Source organism: Lissotriton helveticus, chromosome 3_1 (genome assembly GCF_964261635.1).
Source record: "Lissotriton helveticus chromosome 3_1, aLisHel1.1, whole genome shotgun sequence".
NCBI classification, from domain to species: Eukaryota; Metazoa; Chordata; class Amphibia; order Caudata; family Salamandridae; genus Lissotriton; species Lissotriton helveticus.
In genome coordinates this window covers 735,814,783-735,841,357 of record NC_136061.1, presented here as the reverse complement: position 1 = coordinate 735,841,357, position 26,575 = coordinate 735,814,783, and the positions used below count along the sequence as shown (strand labels likewise).

At 44.9% G+C, this 26,575-nt stretch overlaps 1 protein-coding gene across 4 annotated transcripts in view; it reads right to left on the bottom strand.

Moving 5' to 3' along the window:
- Positions 1-12,226: 12,226 nt before the first annotated feature.
- Positions 12,227-26,575, bottom strand: part of BTBD10 (BTB domain containing 10) — a 215,346-nt gene continuing 200,997 nt past the window's right edge. For all 4 annotated transcript variants that reach the window (XM_078680908.1, XM_078680909.1, XM_078680906.1 and 1 more), the window contains exons 7-8: positions 21,618-21,728; positions 12,227-15,913 (exon numbers count right to left, since the gene is read on the bottom strand). In XM_078680908.1, the coding sequence (XP_078537034.1) occupies positions 15,603-15,913; positions 21,618-21,728 (422 nt within the window). In that variant the 3' untranslated portion in view covers positions 12,227-15,602. The remainder of the gene's footprint in view (positions 15,914-21,617; positions 21,729-26,575) is intronic.

The window sequence follows — 26,575 nt, the reverse complement described above, 5'->3', positions numbered from 1 at the left end:
TGTACCAGGCCATCTCCAAACTACATAAGATTTCCGAATCTATTCATGTGGATAAAGGAGATTGGTCATTGATGGGATGGGTCTGGGAACTAATATCCGCCTGGGGATGGAAAATTCTAATGGTCATTGGGATGGTCTTAGCCATTCTTTTCCTGTTCTGTCTATGCATACAGTGTGCTCCTGCAATATGGGGCCTCTGTGCTACATCATGTGTAAGGAAACCTGTGTCAAGAGATGTACTAAGTACTAGAATGATGTTACAGCAACATCTCAATGACTTTCGGAATATAGATCTGGACTCAGACTAACATGAGGATAGATTAATTGCCTATGTAAGGGCAAAAGGAGGGATTGTGGTTCTGAAAATCTGGATTCGTGTAAACGTTCTGGACTCGAGATTTAAAACTTCGTCGAAACATGACGAATTTGGTATCAAAAGACCGAGAATGACGTGTACATCATGTACATATATTTTCAGCATATTCGAGTGACGATTTCACCTCGAAATCGTCATTTGCATTCTGAACCCTTGGCTTCCATTTATGTGTTGCCCTTTACATAGGCCTTAATCCAGTTGAATTCAATTCCACAAGGACACATACTCCTTAATCGACTTTTCCATGACCTGTGCAAGTTGGAACCATTGCCCCAGGCCGAACTCGTTAGGTCAGTTCCCCTCCCAGTGGCCGAGCAAGATAACATCTAGGCTCAACAAGCCATAAAACCATTTCAGCGCGCACACCTGCCGTATCTTGCTCACATGTCTTTTCTCTTTTGCTTCACTTACTTTATGATGGGGAGGTGCCTGTTTTATGGGGGGTCCACTGATATCTGATGTAATGTTGGGCCTTGCCAGGTGATTTGTTATGGACAGCACAACGTGAAATATGTACATGTCATCATGACTCTGCTTTTCTTTTGTAAACCAATAACTGTAAATGACATACTACGAATTCGAAGAATGTTTGCCTGAAGCTGAATATTCTGTATAAAGAGAGAAGCCTGACTTTGTAAATTCGAGCAGTCTCCTGAGAATATACTTCCCCGTGTTGTACTTCTAGGACACTTGTTACCTTGGTTGCAGCCAATAAACTAATCTTTGACTTCACCTAGAAGACTGAGTTTCTGTGGTCTGGATCAGGAAGAACCCGAGGTCTCTGGGTGTACCCTGACACCGCTGGGTTACCGGTTCTGTGCCGGTTCTTAAAAACCCAGTCCCTTAAGAGGCCTTCTCTGGTCACTGTGCCCTAGGTACCTGTGGTACAATTTACCAGGGGCGGACCTGTGGCCAGAGATGTCAATCTGGTTTAGGCTTCAATGCAGTTTTAGGGAAAGAACATAGGCCCTGGGTACCTGATTAGCAGGAGCCCAGGTCACACTCAGTCAAAGTACATCAGCAATTCAGCAAATAGTGGGGGCAACCATGCAGAAAGAGGGCACTTTCTAATATCTAGCAGATGCTTACGATCGCCCTAGTCGATGTCAAACCAAGATTGACAGCAAAAAGGACATTTGGAAATGGATTAAGCAACAGAAGACCGCAAATGACACCTACACACGACATAGCGTAGGCACACAAGATACCACGGACCAAGCTGGGACGCTTTGGGAAACAAAAAGAGGCAGGACGGTGACTTGTCATACAACCCATGACAACTGAATAAGCACGCATACAGCCATGCACGAATGAGACAACAAAGATTGCTCGGGCACCCTCGCACTGGCGAGGAAGAACTGATGGGCCCTCCTGTAAGACCCCTAAAGGACACCCCTCACTTAATCAGGTATTCTTGTTCTAGCATGCGCAGTTCTTTGTCTTCCTTTGTTTTTTTCCTCTTCTTCTTTCTTGGCTTTTTGTTATGCAGATGTTCATGATAGCACCAGAAGGGACAGGACATTGCAGCCCAAGCGGCTGGCGGACTATTTGTGATCAAAGGCTCTGGCCCGTACCCTAGCCATTCAATTATGTACCAGTCGCAGATGGCTGCGGTGATGTAGTTCTGCAGTTTCATCGGGGTGGGAGGGGAGGGTGTGCTTACTACGACAAGTTTTGAATGCTGTTGTGGGAGAGGTGAGGGGAGGGGGTATCGCACTCGAGAGCAGGAACAGTCATGATAGTAGACCAACAAGGACAGCTAATCTGCAGTGGGGTAGAGAACATGACATCCTTGCATTAAATCCAATCAAAATGCACAGATATAATGGGAAGTTCAGTCCCGCCCACTGTAACTTTTTAACATGGAACATCCGTGGTTTGGGTAATCCGTGCTAGCGACGACCCATATTAGCTTACTTAGACAGGCACCATATACACTGCACTATGCTCCAGGAAACCTACTTCAGTCCCTCTGCTCAGACTAAATTTGTATCTTGATGGGCAGCACATCGGAGCTTTGCCACCTACTCCTCATATGCACGGGGAATAGCCATCCTGATAAAGAAAGGTGTACCCTACGTAGCACTGGGATCTGTGCAAGACCCACAAGGATGATACTGTTTATGTGGGGCAAACTAGTGTCGCAATGGATAACCTTGGTGTGTTGCTATGGACCCAACACGGACGATTCTAAACTTTTTAGGACGTTTTGAGGGGAAAAGTGTAGACATAGGGTCCACTCTTATTGTAGATGGGGTGGGGGGCTACAACACAACGTTAGATCCCTGGGTGGATACATCAAATCCCCAGGCTCATCAATACACCAGTGCCAAACTGAGCAACATAAATAAATGTCACGAGTTGCTAGACACTTGGCGCACCCTACATCATGGAGGCAGGGAGGGTACATGCTACTCTTCAGTACATTCTTTGTGGTCACAAATAGATTATTGCCTGATTTCTAAAGGAGTAATACCATGGATGATGCAGGTACACCACCACCACCAGTTTTGCAGCTTGAAGACTTTCTGGATTCACTATGCTATGCATTATTCCCCTATTTAGTGGTTGGGTCCGGAATTGTAGTCTTTTTCTTCTTTTTTTTGTGGCCCATGTGGGCGTTGACCGACATACCACCATTTGGTGTCCTTCGTGACGTCGAGACGCTTCCTCCGGAAGCTCCCGCCTTTGGTTGCCAACTTCGGATTCTTTTTTCTTGTCTTGTATTATTCTTGTTTTTCCTCTTATCTTTTGAAAGTCTTTTTCCAGTTTTAATCCCTTTCCTCCGTTCTCATCTTTCTGGCAGGGGAGGGGGACGGAGGCAGGGGAGGAGGACAGAGGCTGGGGGGGGGGGGGAGGTTCGCTAGTGAATCCAGAAATTCTTCAAGCTGCAAAACAACACCAACAGGTAAGAAACTATACGTTTTGCAGCGTGAATCTTTCTGGATTCACCATGCTGTACATAGACTTTGTAGCGGTTTGTCCTTGTGGTGGCTGGGTAGAAGATGAGCTCTGGTTACTGAATATGTGTTGTAAGACCTTCTGTCCCACTTGCGCTTTTTTGTGTATTTGGATATCTACGCAGTAGTGCTTGGTGAACGTGTGCACTGAAGACCATGTTGCTGCTTGGCAAATGTCTTGAATTGGTGTGTTAGATAAACACTCAATTGTTTCTCCTTTCTTCCTTCTTGAGTGAGCATGAGCAGCTCCTTGTAACAGTTGCCCTGCTGGTTTGTGGCATAGTTGTATGGTTTGTGCAATCCACCGTGCAATGGTATTTTTGGTAACTGGTCGTCCCAAAAAACAGCTGGCAAAGGAAACAAAGAACTGCTTTGTCTTTCTGCAATCCTTTGTCCTCTATATATAGTGCATTACAGCCCTCCTGGCGTCCAGTGTATGTAGCGCCTTTTCTGTGCTTGTGGTTGGTTTTTGAAAAAACTAGGTATTTGGATTGTTTGGTTGAGGTGGGTCTGTTCTCATTACAATCCTATCACTGTGTATAAGCAGGCAGGGCTCTTGAAGTGTTAGTGCTTGCAACTCACTAACTCTTCATAGTGATGTGATAACCACTATGAAGGCTGTCTTTAGCGTGAACATGTGCAGTGTAGCCTTGTGAATAGGCTCAAATGGTGCCTTCATCAAGTGAGTTAGCACTACGTTGAGGTTCCATGCTGGTGCTGGCATTCTGTTTGGAGGTGAGACTCTTTGCTCCTTTCAGAAATATTTTTACTACTTGGGAGGTGAAGAAACCTTTCCCTGTTTCTTCTCTTGTGTTAGCCACGATCGTTGCTAAGTGCACCCTTAGGGATGTGTAGCTTAGTTTACTTTTTAGCAGATGTGTTAATATTTTAGTACTGTTGATTCCCTTGTGATTTTCCTTGGCAGTTTCTCACTAATGCACCATTCAGGGAATCTTTTCCACTTTGCTACGTAGCACTTTCTTGTGGTAGGTCTTTTTGCCTCCCTGAGCACTGCCATTGTGCTTGCCTGTAGTTTGAGTTGTGCAAACTCTAGGTCTCCAGGAGCCATGCCGCTAGGCTTAGGCTCTCTGGCTCTGGGTGTAGCACCCTTCTGTTCTGCATTGTTAACTGGTCCCTTCTTCTTGGGAATCTGTGTGCTGGTGCTTGCGCCATTTCCACTATTTGTGAGAACCAGGACTGTCTGGCCCACTGAGGTGCTATTACTATCAGCGACATGTTGCTGATCTTGCATTTGCGGAGTACCCTGTGTATCAGTGGTATCGGGGGGAAAAGCGTATGCAAATGTCTTTGACCAACTTGTCCATAGCGCATTCCCTTGTGACCGATGGTCTGGTTGTCTGGATGCGAAGTGTTGGCATTTTGCATTTTGGTGTGTTGCAAATAGGTCTAATTGTGGTGAACCCAACTTCTGGAACACTTTCTGTATTTCCTGTTGGTTGATCTCTACTCGTGGGATGCGGACATCTGCCTGCTGAGCATGTCTGCTTCCACATTGTCCTTCCCTGGGAGATGTATTGCTAGTAGGTCTATTTTTAGTGGAATGGCCCATGTTCATATTTCCTGTGCTAGCCCCGATAGTGCTACTGATGGTGTTCCTCCTTGTTTGTTGATGTAGAACATGGTGGTTGTGTCGTCCGTTTGGATCAACACCCTGTTTCCGTACAGCTCTTCTGAAAGGCTTTTAAGGCTAGGAATGCAGTTTTTAGTTCTAGGTAGTTGATGTGCTTGACCGCATACTGCTACGACCATAGCCCATTCACCTCGAGTTTGTTCATGTGCGCACCCCACCCCAGCTGGGAGGCGTCTGTTGTGATGGTCACTGTTGAAGTTGGTTGTGTAAATGGTTTCCCCTGTGATATGTTTTCCTTGTTCCACCACGCTATTGCCTGATGCACTGCGTGTGTGACAACCACTAGATCTTCCCAACTCCCTGTTGCCTGTGACCATTGCTGCTGTATCCATTCCTGGAATGGTCTCTCATGTGAAGTCAAATATTTTCGGCTAGGTGAAATGCATGACGCCATCATTCCCATTAGCTTGCTCACCGTCCTCACTGTCAGAACTTGCCCCTTGCGGTAAAGAGGTGTTTTCTTCAGTATCGCCAATGTTCTTTTCCTCCTGGGGAACACTTTGGCCCTTATGGTGTTGATCTCCGCACTTAAGAATATCTTGATCTGCTCCGGCTCGGTTGGCAATTTTTTCCAAATGGATTGAGAAACCCAGTTGGGTCGGTGTTTTTATGACCTGCTGGATGTGTTGATTGCAGTGGCTGTACGAACTTGCCCTTACAAGCTAGGGGTATACGTGTATACCTTGCCTTCGTAGGTGCGCTGCGACTGCTGCTAGGCATTTTGTAAACACCCTTTGTGCGGATTTGAGCCCAAATGGCAGTACTGTGAACTGGTAGTGAGTTTGGTTGATCACAAACCTTAGTAGACATTTTTGCTTGTGGTTGAGGGGGATGTGTAAGTACGCATTCTTTAAATCTATAGTATGTAATCCCCTTATTGTATTTGTGGTATTACTTCTTGTAGGGAAGTCATTTTGAATCTTTGAGTCCTTATGAATTTGTTCAAGAACCTTAGATCTAGAATAGGTCTTAGTGTTTCGTCCACCTTTGGCATGAGGAAGTAAGTGGAGTAAACCCCCTGGTTTCTTTGGTTGTGCGGTACTAACTATCGCCTCCTTGCTGAGCAGTTCCTCCGCTTCTAGTCGCAAGAGCGAAAGTTCCTTTGCTGAGTGTGCCTTGTTTATTGGTTTCCTGTTTGGAGGTTGTTTTTCTAGCTCTATACAGTATCCGTATTGTATGATGTTTAGTATTCATTTGTCTGTTGTGACCTTCCGCCACTCCTGGATGAAGTCTTATTCTGCCTCCTACTGGTGTTGTGTGTTCGAGGTACTGTTTGTTGTGGAACGCCCGGTTTTTGTTTTTCTGTATGTCCTTCTGTGCACCCAGAGGTGTTGCTAGGGTGGGTGTTTGCTTTATGGCAAAATCAATGGGGGTAGGCTGCTGGCCTCCTCTCTGTGCCTGCCCTCGCCTGTTTGAGCACCCTCAAAAGGACTGGCCCTGGGGCTGGTACTGCCAGTTCTGCTGCTGCTGTCCCTGCCGTTGCTGGCCTTGATTGTATTCCTTGATAGCTTTGTTGGAACGTTTGGTGCAATGTAGTAGGCACGCTGCCACGCCTACCACCTGGCCTTCTCACGGGTGTACCCCTTCTCATTCCTCTGAACAGCAGCGCTCCCATGGACCTTGCTGTCTCTTTTTGAGCTGGTTTAACTTGTCGTCAACTGGTGTGCCAAACAGTTGCTCTCCATTAAAGGGTGTGTTCAGGATGTTGTTCTGCACCTCCGACTTGAAGCCTGAAATTCTAAGCCATGCGTGTCTTCTCTCAGTCACTCAGATCATTATCTGTCTGCTGGACGTGTCTGCCGCATTCAAGGCCAATTTTAAACATGTATTCGCCATGTTTTTGCCCTCTTCTACCGGGTGAGCTGCCTTTTGTTGCTACTGGTCTGGTAGATGCTTTAGGAGTTGCCCCACTACCTCCCGGTGCTGGTATGTGGGCCTGTTGATTAGGGCATTGGAATTTGCGATGTGCCATTGAATTGCCGCAATCCGCTCTGCTTTCCTCCCTACGAGGTCCATCCTTCTACTCCTTGTCTGGAGGTGGTCCGGCATTTGTGGGTACATTGGCCCTTTTCCTAGCCGTTGCTGTGATTATGGAATTGGCTGGCACTGACCCCTAGATGTATGCAGGGTCTTTTGAGAAATGCTTATACTTCTTCTCCGTTCTTGGAGTCACTACTTTGCATACTGCTGCTTCTTTAAAAGCATCCCTAGCCTGGTCCAGCACACTAGGGAGCATGGGCAGGAACTGGCTCCAAGTTTGTTGAGGCAGCAGAGTTTCCAGGAGGAAACAGCCTTGGGCTTCTCCTCCTCAAGTTTTACCCCAATCACTAGATGGTGGTATAATGCACAGCATAGTTGTGAGTCAGCCTGAGTTGTGCTTCCTGACAGAGACTTGGCTGAAACCACACTCGGTCCCTTCAATCAGTCTGGGTATACCAGAGGGATTTAAAATGGTGAGGCTAGACAGACCTGTTAAAACTGGAGGCGGTATCGCCATTATTTACAAAAGTGGGATCAATGTTTCCATATTGAATCAAAAGAGCACTGCCAGTATGGAAGTAATGGTCTTTAGGATCAATACTCCCTCAAAGGCCTGCTGGAAAGGGTCACTGGTCTACCATCCACCGGGCCCAAGTGCTAATTTTGCCATCTCATTGGTCGAAGTACTGGCCCCGCACAATAAATCCGGAAACGATTTTTTATTGTTAGGGGATTTTAATGTGCACAGTGATCTACCGGACAATCCTGAGACTCAGTCCTTAATAGCCGATCTATCCCTATTAGGACTAATACAGAATAACAAGGGTCCTACTCACTCAGCTGGCAATACACTGCATATGATCTTCTCCAACTCCTCCAAGATTGTATGCAGTCCTCCCATGCAGGTGAACTGGTCCGACCATTTTGTTATGGAATTCTCCATACTTGAAATGGTTAAATCCAGTAAACGGTCCCCATCTCTACCTTTTTTCGCGTAGACAGTGGTACAAATTGTCATTAGGTACTTTCCATGAGGCATTCATTGGACCCCAAATTGCAGTCTCTGATAACATCGAGTTGGCCTTATCTAAGTATAATCTTGCCATTTCCACCGCGGTCGACTCCATAGCTCCCATGAAATCATGTAGGCGGCGTCCCGCACTATGTCAAGAAGTCTGGTACACTGACCAACTACGCTCCCACAAACAGGCATGCAGAAAGTTATAAAAGGCCTGGAGAAAATCTCATTCTGAGGAAGATAAAAACAGCTACTACACCGCCCTGACCACATATCACAAAAATATCAGATTGGCCCGGAAAAAACATATTGCCTCACAATTAACCGAGGCGGGCAATTCCTCTAAGGTTTTGTATCGGATCCTACAATCTTTCACTAAACCTACGGCTTGTGAGAGTCTTGATCTGTCCTCACAACAATTATGTGAGGACATCTCTCTATTTTTTACCAACAAGATAGAGAGGATCTATGATAAAATCATTAGGACGAGCAATCCTATGAGCTGCCCTTTGGTGCCACCACAGAATCTTAAGGCCACCAATTCCATCCTGCTTACTTTGTTTCCGGCAGCCAGTCTAGGTGATGTAGAGGCACTAATTGGTCACATCAAGACTGGATTCCCTTCAGACCTTATTCCTGCTAGAGTTGTTCCATCTTTGGGCAAGTCACTCGGCCCCATGATCCAGTCCCTTGTAAACCTCTCTCTCGGAGGGCTAGGTACCACAGGAGTGGAAGATGGCCCTGGTGAGACCCATCCATAGGAACTCCAGTTTCTCTTGGACTGAACTATCTAACCTCCGACCCATATCTCTTCTTCCGTAACGGAAAAACACGTTAACACTTATTTGTCGAACTTTATTGAGCTAACTGGAGGTCTGGATTACTCTCAGTCCGGATTCAGGTCGAACTATAGCACCGAATCAGCGCTTCTTGCGGTGACTGATCACATCAGAATGTCCCAGGAAAAAGGGGAATTCTATGATTCTGGTGCTGTTGGACCTGTCCGCAGCGCTCGACACGATATCTTGCTCAGTCGCTTGAAGGAGGTGGGGCTCGGGGGTTCGACGCCGTCCTGGATGAGGAGCTTTCTATCTGGCCGCACACAGAGTGTCAGTATGGGCTCTTTCCGTTCTGCACCTCTGGAGCGTACCAAGGGGGTGCCACAGAGCTCGTGTTTGAGTCCCACACTTTTCAACATATACGTGGCCCCCCTGGCCGGCCTCATGAGATCATACGGATTCATTCCTGTGTCGTACGCTGATGACACTCAGCTCCTCTTCCCATTTAAGACACTGACCAGGGCAGTTAAACAGTCCTTTTCAGAGGGTATGAGAGCTGTATCGCAATGGATGGCCTCGAATTTCCTGCAGTGCAATGTAGGAAAAACAGAGGTGATGCTTTTTGGGGAGGCCACAATGTTGTGGACCCCGGTTGGTGGCCATTAGACCTGGGCCCCGTCCCCAGCCCCAAGCAGGTGGTGAAAAACCTGGGTGTCCGCCTGGATCAAGGTCTATCTTTAAAAGAGCACGTAAATCAAACAGCCGGGTCCTGTTTTCACGTAATTGGACTACTCCTAAGAGTGTTTCCTTTATTACCGGACTTCACTCGAAAAACCCTCGTTCAGGCCCTGGTGCTCAGTCTCCTGGACTATTGTAATGGGTTACTGATATCAGTAAACGACAGCTTACTCAGCAGGCTCCAGGTGGTTCAAAATACTGCCGCAAGGTCAGTCCTGAATGCCCCACCTAGATCCCCATCACGCCCCTTGCTGGAAAAGCTTCAATGGCTGCCGATCCACCAACAGATCAAATTCAAAACTTGCTGTGTTATCCACAAGGGTATACACAGCTTGGGCCCCCCGTATCTGGCGGAGAAGTTAGTTCCTTATAATCCAGTACGTGCTCTCCGCTCCAGTAATCAGTCCCTACTTCAAATTATCCCCATTAGAAGGGCAAGACTGTGTGGAAAGGCTCTTTCCTACCTGGGCCCCTGCCTCTGGAACAAACTCCCTGCTACCCTCAGGCTTTGTACAGATCATCTTGCATTTAGGAAACTGTTAAAAACGTTCTTGTTTCAAACTTAGCACCCCCTCTAGATCTTAAGAGCATTGGCATTCTATCTGTCAGTTGGCGCAGAGATACTGCTCCGGGAGTAGATTCTAGCGTTATACAAACTTATAAATAAATAGTGAATCCAGAAAGATTCACGCTGCAAAACTATGGCCGCACGCTGGAGGCTTTGACGGAGTCCTTTATGAGATGGATCTCTACACCTCTATCATTGGCAGGACGCATCTCCCTGACTAAGATGGTAATCCTCCCGAAATTACTTTACCTATTCATAAACATTTCTTATGGACCCAGCAAGAATTTTTTCAAAATCCTCAGGGCCCAACTGAGCCAGCAGATATGGGGAGCGAAACAATCCAGGCTGAAGTGGGAACTCCTGACCCAGCCCCTTGCGTGGGGAGGATTTGAGGCACCCGACATTGAGCTATATTTTCAGTGCGCCCAAGCACACTTTGCGGCATACTGGATTAAACCGCTACCATGTATGCCACATTTAGCGGTGGAACAGGGATACAGGGCTTCCGTTCTGATCACAGCATTGTTTGGGCTCTTCCTCCAAACGGTATGGGGGTAAGAATCCAACGATAGAATGCACAAACAAAGCATGGCAAAATATTGGCAATTGCTTGCAAACACCAATGTTATATTCCCCAAAGATGAGAATGCAATATCATCCAGGTCTCCCGGTTACACATGAGGTGAGGTGAAGGCAGATGCTAAGAAGGACAGGGAAACTGACATGGGGAGATTTATGCGAGATTTGGAATTTCTGCACTTGTGAAGGGTTTTTCGGAGAACGACAGCGAATCCCCATGGAACTGTTCCTATATGTCCCCCTACACCAGGACGTAAAAACTGCTATCCTCTACTTCACTGCTGAGCCTGTGATATTGGCCTGGTTACACGCACTACTGCAAAGCTCTGCACCCACGCACGTGGTATCTATGCTATACCGCACAACCCAGGTAAAGAGCCCTGATCAGGGTTGGAGCTCGCGGGCCTGCTGGGCTGAGGACCTGGGGGAACACCCTTAGCGATGACCAATGGACATACTGCTGCCAACAGACTGGGAACGTGTCGGCAAGTAGTAGGTTGCACATCATACACTTTAAATATTTACATCGCATATACTATACCCCGACCACACCATCGACTCCAGCTACGAGAGAACGACCGCTGTGATAGATGTGGTAGAGATGGAGCAGGATTTTTACATCTGCCGCGGGATTGGGAACCCATTCAAAGATATTGGCAGCGGTGCTGGGGGCCCTAGTACAGATGATAGGCTCCACCATCCTGGACACCCCACTGGTAGCAGTGCTAGGCTACATGGCGGAGATAGAAGCTTCAGTTAGGAAATATGTGTCATTGGAACAGCTGCTGGCCAGACGTAGAATAGCCTGCAGGTGGGGAAGCGGAAGGGCACCTAACTTTAAGGAATGGCTGCATGATCTTATATATTGTCAAGTCCAGCTACTAGCATACTCAGAATTAATGCGGATTCTCCCCGGCCGCGAGACATAGGTCATCCGTTGCGGACCGATCTTGCTGAATACCAAACCGACCCGGATACACCAGGGCAGGCCTGCTAGGGGAAATCCTCACATTTGGAAATGGTGGCAGGGGGGGGGGGGGGACATTGAGGTGGGGGGGGGGGTGCCAGTTTAGGAGGAAAAAGACCCTTTAGAACAGTAACGATGTTAAGGATGACTCGCATGAATTTAAGAGGCAATTGGAGGGGCAAACACGTTGGAAGTAGTGAACCGTTGGTAATGATGCAAAAAGTACTTGCCTGTTTGAATGCTATATGATTATCTGAGAAATATCCTACTGCATAGGATTTGAAGAATGTGCAGGACTGTGCTCTGTAACAGAAATTATTCGATGTTTATGCTGTCCTGTTTATTGTACCAATATATTGGAACACAATAACAAACAGATAAAAAATAAAATCATCTATAAAAATGTTTTTAGAATAATGTTAACCGCATGCGCGCTGCGGCTATTTTCGCGCTGCGCGGCTTTTTTCTAAAAGCCGCGTTACATGACGAGCCCAGCTAGTCATCAGCGTGCGAGCGGCGCAACGGATGACACGCTGAGCTCGTCATCTGCGCCGAAGTGGTTAAACAACTTAACATGTAACGTTTTATCTAAAAGAAGTGAACAGAAACATTTAAATAATGAAACTTTATTTGAATGAAAAAGCATACAATAATTTAAGTAACAAGGAATGAACAATACTCATTTTTTTTCACCCAACATTACTGAAGTCCAACAATTCTCTCCACAGCTGCGTAACACCTGGAACAAGCCATTATCTTGAACAACATCTTGGAATTTTCAGTTGACCAACAAGGCAAATATGGTGGCCCCCAATACAAATGGTGTAGTGATGCTTCTTATCTCACTGTCACTTTATTCTATATATTTTTTTTTACTTCAGCTGCAGAAATTCAAATCTGTGATTCACAAAATCTTTGTTGCGTTTCAAACTATTACCCATTATATTCTGGCTTGACTTTCCAATTTATTTTTTATTACACTAAAGTTGTGGCCTTTTAAATAAGTGTAATAGGGGTGCTCTATTTGGCAAAGCATGCCTCTGCACTACAATGTGTTCTAGTGCTTGTACTGTGCACTCCTTGCTTGTACGCAGTAGTGTAATGTGGCACCCAACATCAATTTTGAAACTGTTCAGTCCAAAATCATTTAGAAATGTTTTAACTGATGATCTGAGAATTGGAAGGCATGTAAGAAATACAGACCAAAATATTATACGAATTTAGCTTGAAAGCTTACATTAACAATCGGTATTTACTTTCCTAAGAACGTTTTCAGTATTTGTAGGGCCTGGTGACCACCAAGATCAGCATTCATTTATTGTGCAGGGCAAGTGCTTAAAACAAAAATAAGATCTTCTACTAACCCTCAAGAGCTTGCAATTTTTTCCTAAGTTTCACAGTCTCAACCACTAGCTAGATCTACTAGCCAATGTTTTTTTTTAGCACATTAGATCAGCCAATCACTGTCATTTAATCAAGTGCCAATCACAGCAGTGTCAAATGTTTAAAACACTTGAAAGGCCATATACATGAGGTAATTTAGTCAAGCTTCAACTGCCCTGCCCATTATCTTAATCTGGTGAATTTAGCTCACTGTTCAGATTACTACTATAGTTTATCCAATCACGTCGTGTAACACCTACCATGCTTTTCAGATTCACCTGTAAATGGCTGCACTCTAGTCTAGAGGCTTAAACTAGCTAATGCTGCAGCAGTACGTTGCAGACACGCACAAATATTGAGACACCTCAACTAGAAAACCACTGTCTATACTAGCTTTTTTTCCACCCAGTAGGTGTTCATGACCATGCTTATATGACAATAATATCAGTGTCAGGTTTCACTTGGATGTTTTACAAACGTTTCACAATTAGACACTGCAGATACCAGCAGACCAGTAAACCTGCCTGAAAAAAAACCTCCTATTTTCTTTAGTCAATCTGCTTGCTAAACAGACAACTGTTTTTTTCATGTAAAAAATTAAGCTAACACTTCACAGGATGAGTCCGTACTAGAGAGGTTTCAGACGGCAATCTAAAACACTGTAGCTGGTTCATACAGCACTGATCTCCTGCTTACATTTCTTTCAGGTATAGCATCCACTGATGCCTCTTTAAAGTTAGGACACTTTCAAAGGGCCTTTCTTTCACAAGCATGTATACGCATCCCTGTTGCTCCACATAAAATGCCAAACATGTTGCCTTATGGGAATGCCTGACAACAGTTATTGATAGGTTAACAGCAAACGGAGCGCTTCGATGCAAAAATGCATAGCAATTATTGTCAACTTATTAGGCATACACAAAAAAAGACTGCAAGGTTAGTACTAGACATTCGACGTGTTAAGACTCAGATATTTGAGTGGTTTGGGCAAAAGAAAGATGCAAAATAAGCACCACTATTTCAAGGACAAAAGCGGGCCCAAAGGTTTTTCAGCTCGGTACAGCTACACAATGTACGATGGTCCCAGTGAACCCTTGCTACTAAACCGATTTGATGCACACGCAATATATCCAAAAATATATTGTTTGCAACAGAACTTAATCTAAAATTACAAATCTATAATAAAAAGTGCATACAGATGCACACGCAATATGCTGAAGTCGTTTCTTTCATCTGGTGTTTAGAGATACCCATGTTAGCAAAAATATCAGGTTTGCGTAATTGGATTATTTCAAGATGTAAAACATAAAAAATGACTGGGAAATGGATGATCACTAAAATGAAAACTTCATTTGGTTTAGCTGTAGGGCTTTGGAAGGTGAACATGCTAGTCTCAAGTAATAAAATTGGAAATATCCAGCAAGCATGAATCAAACGGTGGGCTGAACATCATCAAAAAGCTCCTTACAAAGCTTTCTTAGAGATGGTTAATTTCACAACAAAGGCTCCAACAGAAAGTAGCAAACACTGAAGCACAAATACTACATACACTAGCCTGGTGTACTTAGGTTATGTGATGAAGGGATTAGATCGATTCATCAAACAACTGAACAATACGATCTACAAACAGACCAGATATCGCCATACATCAGCATTAGTGTTTGTATGGACTACAAAAAGAGGAAAGCAAAATAAGTCTCTTTGAAGCAATATCATTTCTTGTGTATTTTCCACAAACAAGTAGAGGTGCTAACTGAAACAAATTACATATAAGCTGACCTCCGTCCCATCAATGTTTCGTTCACCGATACCAGGGTTTTTAATTATAGGTCACATATACCATTAGGGCAATTCACAGTCGCAATATGGGGGTAATGTGCAGAAGATAAGTTTGAAAGTAGAAGAAAGGTAACTTTAAAGAGAAACAGTTTAAACAAATCGGAAAAGGTAACGGAATGGCTGTCAGCTGTTCGAGGCATTATTTACTCCAAGTTGGGTGTCTCAAATGAGATGTGTAAACCAGCCACTGTAAAAGTTACTGTTTCAGTAGTAAATAAATTTCGCTTTTACTCACCCCTATGTATGCCACATTCAAATAGTTTGGAAAAGTTACCATTTACAATAAAGGTATTAGTGGAAACACACATCTCAAAATTAGCCCTGGGCTTCTTGAGCATATAAAAGAATTTTAGAAGCTCCGTTGTGCCACCATATGTAAAGTGCTGTTCTTAATGTTGGTTTATACATTTTCACACTGTGTAACACGGAAATAAACGTTCAATAGCCTCAGATCCCATCTTTTTGACAAACGTTTTGAGAGTGATTAAGTGAGGAAAGTGCAGTCCAGCAAAAAACAGAGAACCAATATCACCATCCTACCAGTAAACAAATGCATTTACAAAACGTGAACCTCAGGAACTAGAACTATTCATTTTAAAACCTCTGAAGTACTCAATGGTCTTTTAATAATAAAAGTCCACACTGCGAGAGCTCCAATTGCTTTTATGTTCATATAACAAGAAAAACTGAAATTGCAGCGCAATTTTGAATAGAGTACAGTTTTTCTTTTCAATTATGTAACATGCAGTGAATATGAGCATAGATCAGAGGGTTGGGTTTTGACCATCAGGATCCAAATCATTATTTCCAGGCGGAAGATGATTAGGCAAAATGTCCAACTCGTCGACTTGCGGTGTTGGGTGCATTACCACAAGCTGGTCCTGAGGAATGTCGGCTGCAGCGGCTGCTAGGTTTGTTATAGACTTGCTCTTCACACACTGAAAGTCCACATGACGACTCTTCCCTTCTTCCTTTTCCCAGGACATTCTAATGAATGGCCTTTGGACATAATTGTAAATGACTTCAGGCCTGCCACCAGGCCTCTTCTTCACTTTTTCTTTGTATGTGGGATAACCTATAAAAAAGGAAATCATTTTCATAAAATATTTTTTTAATATAGCATCAGACTTTAAAATTCAACATTAAACAAGATTGAAGGGTGATGCCAGTTATAACCAACCTAGAATGCCTTGAAAATACTTGTAAAACGTTTCTATTAATCTGGAAACTGCACACTTTTAACAATTTATACTGATAAAGAGGCGTGTTCCTATTACCTGATGATCTGGGCGGGAAGATAAGTTTTGATGGACCAAGGGGCTATTACATGGTCTCACTTGAAACTGGCTAATACAAATGTCCAATTACCAAACTAACAGTAAAACTGTTCCAGCTCCATAGTGCCTAAAGCATGCTGTTGTATGGTAGCAGAGGAATCTGAGAAAAACATACTAGCCGTATGTAGGGAGCTGGGTTCTTGTTGCAGCACCCACCAACTTTTTACATGGTATTTGAATCAATCAACTTTAACTAAAGTGTACTGGGTTCCTTCTAACCAGGTGCCCAGTACCAGTGTTCTTTCCCTACAACTATACAATGTTTTACCCAATTGGCAAAGCCTTTAGCACCCTCTACAAGTCCCTAGTAAACGGCACCCTGGGTACCTAGTGCCTGAGGTACTAAAGAGGGTCCCTAAGGGCACCAGCAAGAACTGTGCCACCCGAAGGGACCCCTCACCAAGAACAAGCAAGACCACGATTGCAGGCTGTGTGTCTTGTTGCAGACAAAAGTGAAAACACTTGTCACACATCCCTGTGTGCCATGTCCCCTAACACCACATATGATATTTGTAAGTCACCCCTACCGCAGACCTGACAGCCCTAAGGCAAGGTGCTGTATATTACATGTGAGGGCATTTCTGCATGAGCAGCTATGCCCCTGTGCTGGTCAGTCCTATCACTACCAGTGCAAGTGGACATGGAGGCTATTTGCTGGACACTGGTGAAAACTTGTTCCACCAGCTACTCGATGGCTTCACTGAAAATAGGGATGTTTGGTATCAAACATCTCATATTGATAAACACACACTGAATCCAGTGATGAATTTACCAATACATACTCCTAGAGTGCATCTTAGCAGTGCTCCTTGAAAACCTACTAGCCTCTGGTGTGCTTCCAGACTGGTTTCTGCCAGCCTGCCACCCAAGACACTGTTCTGATCTCCTAGGGTGAGAGCTTCTGCTCTCAGGAGGCCCAGAACAAAAGACTGTCGGGGAAGAGGGTGTAATATCCCCTCCCACAAGATGATCTGCTGATTAGCCTTCAAAGGCCTGCAAGCTTCAAAGAGCTGCCACCTTCAGAGTGCGAGTCTGCCTCCACTCACAGGAGAGGCATAAGCCCCTCCTTTGTACAGGACCCCCTTGGCACCTGGACAGGCGGGAAAATTAGCTAGTTAGCGTAGGCATGCCACTTCCAGGCTGGTATCATCCCTTAGGTGGGCTACAATGAGGTGGACATGATTAAGTCGAGCCTGGACAGCACATGCTCTGTGAGGTATGATGTAATGTACACTGTGGCTTGTAGTCCCTCTTCCTTTTTTTCCACATTCGTTCCCATCCCAGCCTTAAAGAAATGCATGCTTGTCTTTGGTCAGCATGTCTAGGTACTCCCGCCTTTTGTTGTTTGAGATCCTCCCTGATGACAGCCCTCAGCTACATGTGGTCTTAATTTTGTATTAAATTTACGTTCCTTCTTGGCCCTATTTTTTTGTTAGGGTCTGCCTCAGGCTTGTGTTTCCCTTCCGAATACATTTACTGCTTCCTGAGTTTCCGCTCGTGTTACTGTTTAAATTGAACAAAATGAGTTTGTATACTTTTGGACGTCGCTGAGCTTTTATTTTAACATCACGTCGCCCGCTTCAGGAACGCCGCGCTTTGGATCATGGTCTTCTTTCCTCATGGGTGCTGCTGGGGAGAGGAATGGCTGCTTCGTGCACTAAGCTTCCTTTTCTCATAGTTCACCATGCTGGCATGTCGAGGGTCCGTAAGTGGAGCAGGATACATAGGCAAGTGCACCTGGCAAGACCGCAGCCCTGATAAGGGTCACTCAGCAGGGATTAAACGAATGCATATTTGGCATTGCATTCCCTCAAAATATTTTCTCGTGCAATTCAGAGCGCCAGCTCTTGCTTGAGTTACTGTGCCGGAAATGCCCTTTGCATGTAGACCAACAGTGTCTGTTCTTCTGCGGCTCTGAGCATGCCCAGGTCCGAGGAGAGGTCATGGGTTATGATCAGTCGTTCAGAAGTCAGACTCCCGTAACTGGCAGCTTTTGACCTAGCTTTACTTTAATACTCATGGCAGTCCTGGAAACTTGTTTCCCCTCCCCATCTCCTTTCGCTTTTCCTGTTGGACCGGGCAACTTCAGGTTTTTTATTGTGGGTGGATAGGGGATTGTGGGCTTGGAGGAGGGCAGAGTGTCTCTTAGGAAGCTCTCGCCACAAAGCTCCGACCCTCCTCCTCACACAGTGACATTTATCTACAGATTGCACACAGATCTTAGACCTGCTAATGTTAGCAAAGCAGGGCCATTAGTAGGAGACGAGACAAACGGTGCTGCCCGTGCTTTCCTGGAACTCAATGGTATTCAGAGGGAAGATGGCTTCAGAGTTTCTGAAAGCACTTTGCGCTTCAGGAGGTCTAGCGCACACAAGAACAGTCAGTCCCCTTGCAAGTAGAGTGACGCAGGCACACTAACCTCACCTAAGTCCAGATGGAGTGTCCTCTGGATTCCAAAAATTATTCTTCGTGTGCAGATTCACCCAGTTTAGGCGAGTGTGCTCTCTAAGGCCCAATCAAGATTATTTTTTGGCAAACTGGCCTGACCCTTACCTAGTGACCTGACACCCAAGAACCATGCCTTACTAGAGTTAAAGGTTTTTGTCAAGTGAGCTGTCTGTAGAGGTCAGTTATTTTTCTCTACTACAACATTTAAATAAATAGCCTGTAAATTATTAGAAATATTTCCAAATGTATCAGGAATGACCAAAGCAATTTATTTCTAGTTTAGGAGTTTGAAGCAAACAGAGTTAAATAGGAGCAATTCAAATTAAAAAAAAAAAACCTTGTCCCTAGGACGTTGCTACTTTAGTATGTTGTTTCAATAGAACGACCAAATGTCAGTTTCTACTGCCGCACCACCAGAACAAAAATGTTTTAATCTTCAGGTGTGCTCACCTATAACGTCCAAATTCGTTAAAAACTGGAGAAGTTCCTTGTGAAGTTTCAAAAAGACAGTCAGGGCGAACATATAAAATGATGTCTGCATCTACTCTTATCGCAGTACATCAACAGTCAATCGTGCAAAAAAATGTGTGAAGAACAAAATGACCCCTCACGGGCGCACCACCAACGGGGTTACTGGTTGGTACTCACCAGATAAAGCCCCTTTTATCATCATCGGTAGTCATTTGTTCAAAAATAAACGTGCACAACAAAAAACAAACTAAACAAGTGCAAGGAGTAACAACCATTCACTCCTGTGTGACAACAAGTGGTTAAAATCAACTGCCACACCTTACAAACAACTTTATTCTAAATTTTTAGGCGTGATTTGTTGAATTAAAAGGGCTGGTAGCTAGCTTTGCATACCATTACCTAATGCCGAAATAGGAGCAAAACAAACCACAACACTTTACCTGATGATGTGCAAATGACACATTTGCAGAAACTATTTTCAAACATTGTTTGTGCACTATATAGATTTATCAGCAAAACCACATGTCAGTGGGAAAGTTTGTGGCCATTTCAATTTAAAATCTGCTGAAAACAAATGATAGCGTGCTACCACTTCATGCTTTAGTTATTAAAGTGATAGTTTTTAAACATTATTTGAGAAACAATCCTGCCTCTGCCCTAATGAAAATGCTGTTAATGAACTAAGAGGCAAGTCAGGGGTCATGTGCATTTTGTACATGGCTAGATTTGTATTATATATGTGGCAAAAAGTTTAGTCTATTAAACAAAACAACAATTTTTGGACAGTAGACATGGTGAACTTGCACATTTGAAGGTGCTTTCATATGTGATAATGAAGAAAATGGTGGCTCAATGAATTAAATTATTTGCCCACGAGCACATCATTTGAAATCAGTTTATGGGTCAAGAGCATTACAAATAGGTTGTGTAGATTATTTAAGTCACTAGACCTGCAGGTCTAGTAAAATGTTTATGATTTTTTTAGGCCCGTTCAAGGTCCCCCAGCCATCCAGAGCTAGAGACCATGGTGGTTTCACCCCTCATTGACCCTCAGAAGTCACCTGCAGCCTCAGCACGCAGGCCCACTCTACCACAACTGCTCCAGTAAGGAAAAACTCGATGCTTAAGGACACCTCTGCATCTGTCGCCCCTGGGCAGTGGAGGATCAAAAGATGTCCCTCCATCCCAGAGCATAGAGAGGCCTGAGCCCCCGCTATTGGTTCAGCCCGACTGGCCTCCTAGCCAGAGCATGCAACCTCTTTTCGCGGAGACCAATCTCCACAGAACAACATTGGGCCTGATGCGGTTTTGCACCCTGCACCCAGTGTACTGTTGATGCTGCCTTGGACCTTGCCCACAACTCACCTTAACTCCTGGAGACTGGTTATGTAGGTCTGTGTACTATACCAGCTTGCAGAACTTGTTTTTCCTTCCGTAGGATAACATTACAGAACTCAAAAATTGCAGTGTTCACTTTTTTAACTGAAAAGAATTTATATTTAAAAATATACTTCCTTGAACAATTTTTCTTTGATGCCAAAACATAAAAAGCTACTTGCTATTTTTTACAATTTAGGGTGGATCTCCTACTTGAGTCCTGTATGTCATTTATTGATTATTGTGTGTATTTGCAGATGTCTTGCACTACTCTCGGTTAAGCCTAAGGCTGCTTGACCACACTCCCCTAAAAGAGCACCTTGGAATTGCTAGGGCAAGCCCCTGTCCACTTATCAGGCAACCCTAGGACTCACTACACAGTATATCAGGTTATTGATTTATCACAATGAGGGCCAGTTTCCTACACTGCATATTTAATGTTTTGCATAGCATCCCATGTCTGTTACTTCAGAGGCTATACTTATACAAAAATAATGTACGTATTGGACTGGGGAACGTCATGTGGAGAAAAAAAGGTTCAGATTTGAATGGCAACAAGGAAGAATTCAAACAGTGTAGTAGGAAATCTTAAAAACCTTTTTCAGCATAAGCCTGAAGAAGTTCTTCTCAACTTGCTTGCACTCTAGCTCAGCAACATGGTACAATGTCATTTTATTACCAACCTGTAACAGTAATAATTCGGACACTACGGTTGCAAGTAGACTGCTGAAAGAGTTCAAGTATGTCACTGTATGCATAGCGTTATCAGCAAGCACACTACAAAATTAGCTAAGAGCTAGAACAAGGGAGGAAATGAACATTGGCCATGGTAAAATAAAGGAAAGCGACCAGACAGTAATGAGCAATAAACTAATTATGAATTTTGGCAAACAGACACAACCATGAACATAATAGCTACAGCACAATTACTAGGGAAAATGAAAAGATGCACATCTTAAATTGTGGGCTAGTATATGCACCATATGCCACTAAAAAAGTTCAAAGAGCTTAAGCGATGACCAACACCACGAGTAGTGGGTTTGGTCATAGAGAAATGCAATCTAACAGTATTACGTTAGACTCTTTGGAGAATGAGCGGCGACAACTACAACCATCAAAAGAAAATGAACAGATGTGTATGTTTACCTTCTATGCCAAGTCGAATTTTCTTGAGACCTCTTTCCTTCAGTACAGATTTCGCAACATCTCTATTTTCTATGTATTTGAAGAACCTATACAGCTTTGTACTGTAGATAACTGAAAAGGAAAAGTGACATTTCAAGAAACGGTTAAAACTTTAGACAATTCCTAGAAGACGATTTATCTTGTCTCAAAGAAAGAACATGGATCAAGAAGGAAATTAGAACACCAAATTACCATTTAAATAAATAAAAACAATAATTTAATTCATCTGTTTATGGAAAAATCAAGTAAAATCACTGTATACATCATAAAGTATGGGTGTTCTTTTGCACTGTTAGGTTCTATTTCCTTTTGGAGGGCTATGCTGCTAGGGGTATCAGATAGAGACTTCTAGCCGCCGATTCCTTGCCTTAGAATTATCCCCAGGCATCAGACTGGATCAGGCAATTTTTCGTGAGCAGTACTCCTGAATGCCCGTACGTGGCATCAGCTGCGTGTGGCGTCATCCGCGCTGAAAGTGATTTATGCGGTGCCTATACGGGCGTCACCCCAGCGCACCAACATCAGTTCTTTTCTTTCCACACCAGTCAGCACACATTTGGAGAGAGATACTCCCAAGTCACTTTTTGACTAACCCTTTCTTGTGAGAATTTCTCTCATGATGTGGCAGGTATGTCCACTAGAAAAGCTAGCTTCAAACCCTGCGGCACCAGTCACCGACAGATGTCAGTAACGGACTCACATCTTGTTTGCCTGTGGTGTCTCAGTACAAAGACCTGCACAGACTGCCATGCCAGGCACCCAAAGGCCTTGATCCCAGTCAAGAGTAGGTCCCAGGAGCAGTCATGGAGCCATCGATCCTCATCGCAGTCGTCTGGGAGTTCTCGTAACTACCACAAAAAGAAAAGCAGCAAGAAGTCAGAGGTCTTCTACTTCACTCCTTCCAAAGTTATCCAACGAGATGTGTCATCATTTGAGACTTGGCGCAGCGGTTGAGAGGTCACTTGAGCTGGCTCCTGGCTTCCCCAAGTTTCCGGGATCAGGAGTGACCTCCAACCAACCCAGTGAGTTGTATGAGGCCATGCACTTCTTCTGGGTGTCCCGTTCCCGCGCCTTCAGGCACTGTGCCGTCAGGAGTGACCCCTGACGGTTCCTCGACAGAATGTTCACCCCCGGTGCCCCAGTCCAGCACTGAGACCTTCGCCGGGATTACCATCTCGACCTTCTCCAATGCCTATGAAGACGCTCCCAGAGCCATCCCCCTTCTCATCCCTGACTACGACATGAAGATGGAGGGAATCATCTGATGCCAGCTGGAGACAAACCCTCTAGACCAGAGACATTTCTATGGGCTAGGACAAGGGGAACATTGAGAGGGGCCACAGGACCCTGAGGAAATTAGCCCCTAAACCCAAACACGAATTGGTGTGAGGACGCCGAGGATGCCAGCAGACTGTACACCTCTCCAGATATTAGCATGGTCTCTCCTCCTACCGTGGGTACAGAGGAGGAAGCGTTTTTTTGCTATGGTGCTGAGAAGGGTGACTGAAGTACTGGACCTTAGCCTGCCCTCAGTGGCAGGCAAAACTAACGTCTTGACAGAAAGGCTTCAGCCGGGCGGGACGCCCCTTAGAACCGCTTCTCCCATTTAATGAAGCCCTTACTGATGTCCTGCTTGGGTTCTGGTCCAAGTCCAGCACAGGGGCTCCCGTGAACAGGACAAGTGCATGCTGCAATCAACCCACCCCAGGACAAGTTCCTCATCCAGCTCCCCACACCAGAGTGCTTGGTGGTCCAAGCTTCCACATCCTGTCTAAACCCCTACACATTTCACCACACTGGGTAGGGAATCCAAGAGGCTGCACACCTTAGGCAAGAGAATGTTTTTTTACACTAGCCTGCATTTCGGGACATTATTCTCATGCACAGTGGGATTTGGTAGCCCACGTGCTGCAGATGGTCCTGTAGGAGGCCATGTCCATACTCTCCCAAGCTATGGCACAGGGGTGTTATGCAGCCAAATTCATGATTCGATGTAAGCTGGACATGACTGACTCGCTAGGCTCTTTTCAGGAGATGTCCAAGCCTTGCTTATGGACATGCCCATTTATGGTTTCCGTCTCTTTGAAGACAGGGCAGCTTCGGCACTGTAGCGCTTCAAGGTTACCAGAGCTATGACCAGGTCCTTTCCATGGCCCACCACTAACTCCAGTCTTCCTTTCCCTGCCACGGACACGGTTTCCAACAGTGACCTTACCAGCCCAGCCACCATGGGATGCAAGCTCCCCATCCTCTGTGTGGTTGAGGATGCGGTACCCACAGACTCCGTAGGTCAGGCAGCCAGAGGTCAGGCCAGTCAACCCCTCTTAAACCCCCCTCTCCCAGCAGCCACAGTCTCCAACCCTCTTTATTTGACCCTCCAACCATCATGGACAACCAGTGCAGTAGGAGGCAGGATATGCCATCCCCTGTAACCACATCACACTTCTGGGTTATCCATATTGTCCGAAGGGGCTACTCCCTGCCTGTCATGACTACCCCACCACCCATGCCACCCACTAACGACAGGCTGCCAGAGGGCCATCTCTCCTTTCTCTCTGCCAGGAAGTAACGACTTTCTAGTCCAAGGGAGCCACAGAGAAGGTGCCGACATCTGAAGTAGGTTATGGTGGTTATTTCCACTACTTTTTGGTGCTCGAAAAGGATGGAGGCCTTCTTCCAATCCTAGACCTGCGCCCTCTCAATTTCTTCTTCAAGAAGGAGTAGTGCAAAATGCTCATGCTCTCTCAAGTCTAATCTGCCCTGGCAGAAAGGGTGGTAGCTTTGGACTTGTAGGACGCATATTGCCACATTCCCATCCTGCTGTTCACGGTGGGCCAAGAGCACTTTCAGTTCACTGTTTCCCACTTTGGCCTTACCAATACCCCTCGAGTGTTCAAAGTGATCACGGTGGATGCAGCTCATCGGCAGAGATTAGGGGTACCAGTTTTTCCCCATCTTGATGACTGGCTGTTGAAGGGGAGCTCACCCCACGCAGTCATCTCCCTCCTCTGGCAGAACTCCTGCACTAGCTGGAGTTCACGATCAATGTGCCAAAGTCACACCGACTCCCTCTCAGATTCTCCCTTTCATCAGAGCTGTTCTGGGCACTGTGCGGTGACTTAGCCTCTCGAACGGTGAGTCCAGGATATTCAGGCTATGATACCGGTGTTTCAGCCTCTATCCTATGTTTCTGTAAGACTGCCTGAGGCTGCTGGGTCTCATGGCTTCCTGCATCCTACTTGTGCCACATGCCTGCTGGCATATGGTGGCCTTGCAGTTGGACCCGAAGTTCCAGTGGACACATCAGGAGAATTTCCCCCGACATTGACCAGATCTCAGATGGAACTGCATGAGATCTGCAAAGGTGGTTAACAAACTGCAATGGACGATGTGGCAGACCCCTCTCTTTTCCCCAACAAGATCAGACAGTAGTGCCAGATGCACCACTTCTGAGATAGGGGGGCCATCTGGTAGAGGTGGCGATCAGAGGCCTCTGGTCACCGGCGGAATCTGGACTCAACATCAACCGTCTGGGGCTCTGGGAGATCCAGCTGGCATTGAAAGCCTTTCTACCCTCCAAAGTGCTCACTTTTCGGATGTCTGCACCATTTGAGCCACTGCACTACTGTCCTTTCAGGCTCCTTACGACATCAAGAAGGCCTTCCTCGTGACAATGACATCTGCCTGGAGCATCAGTGAGCTTCAGGCTTTTTGTCATCCAAGACTCCGTATCTGAACATCTTCCTAGACAAGAAAAACAAATGAGGTGACAACTACAGAAAGAATTCCCAAAAATCCAAATGTATGCATCATCTTTATTTTTCTTCTGACATCCTTTTGATCCGGATTCATAAAAATTACCTTACCTTGTTTTGTTCATAAAATGAACTTATTCAGGACCGCGATTGCTCAGAGTTTAAACACATCGAAGAAAGCACAAATCGGATTTGTCCTATAAAGCATCTATGGGTAAATATGCACACTGGACATCCCTAATTGTACTTTGATTAGTCTGTCATGGCAGCGATTTGAATAGCAGGAAGAACGGTCATGCTAAAAGGTTTAGAGTCTGCCAACTCAGTTTCAAGTACAGCTAAGGAGACAGATATAGGGTTTGGCTGGCTATCCGGCAAATTATCCTAGTTCGCTCTTAAATTAATCTGCGACACATTTTTCAGCAGGAGACCCCAGACGTGCCTATATTTCTACAGATTATTTTCTTCAGTAGCCCATCCAAAGTTTAACGGAGAATTCAAACCTAATACTTTGCCTTCATTTGGCTAAATAACATTAAGCACTGAATGGTCAAATAAGTGAAATAAGTGAAAAAAATTGTGAAAGCGAATACAGATTCTTCTTTAAAAAAATTAATATTTTTACACGTAAAGTGAGATCTATCCATAATTACAGAAGCACAGCTGCTGCCATCCGTGCCAAAAGGGATTATAGGGCTGTCCATAGATACAAAGGGCCTTACGGTCTGTGCAATAGCCCCATTTTTGTTTGTGTTTGGTAATGACAGTAAGGCGATTGCACTCAACCAGATTTCTGATCAGTGTCTTATAATGAAGAGACATATGCAACATGTGAGCCTACACCTTATGTACAAATCGAGATGGCTGAAGCCAGGAGTGTCTAAAAGCCTTATTACCCACTTTTCTGCATAGGTCTAGATTTAGGAGGTGAAGGTGCACATGCTAAAGAGGGTTTTCAAACAGACCTGCTCAACTGGCTTGGTCCAATAGTTTGGTTTATCGGAATTACAAAGCAGTTGACCAAGCTACTGTTACCACCAAAGTCAATGCAGCACACAACCTTTGAGAGAGATTATTTTTTTGAAAAAGGAGCACCCAAAGTATGAGTGTTACTAGATCACTTAGTAGCCATGACCATCTGCTTTTGTATTTTCCCCATCAAAA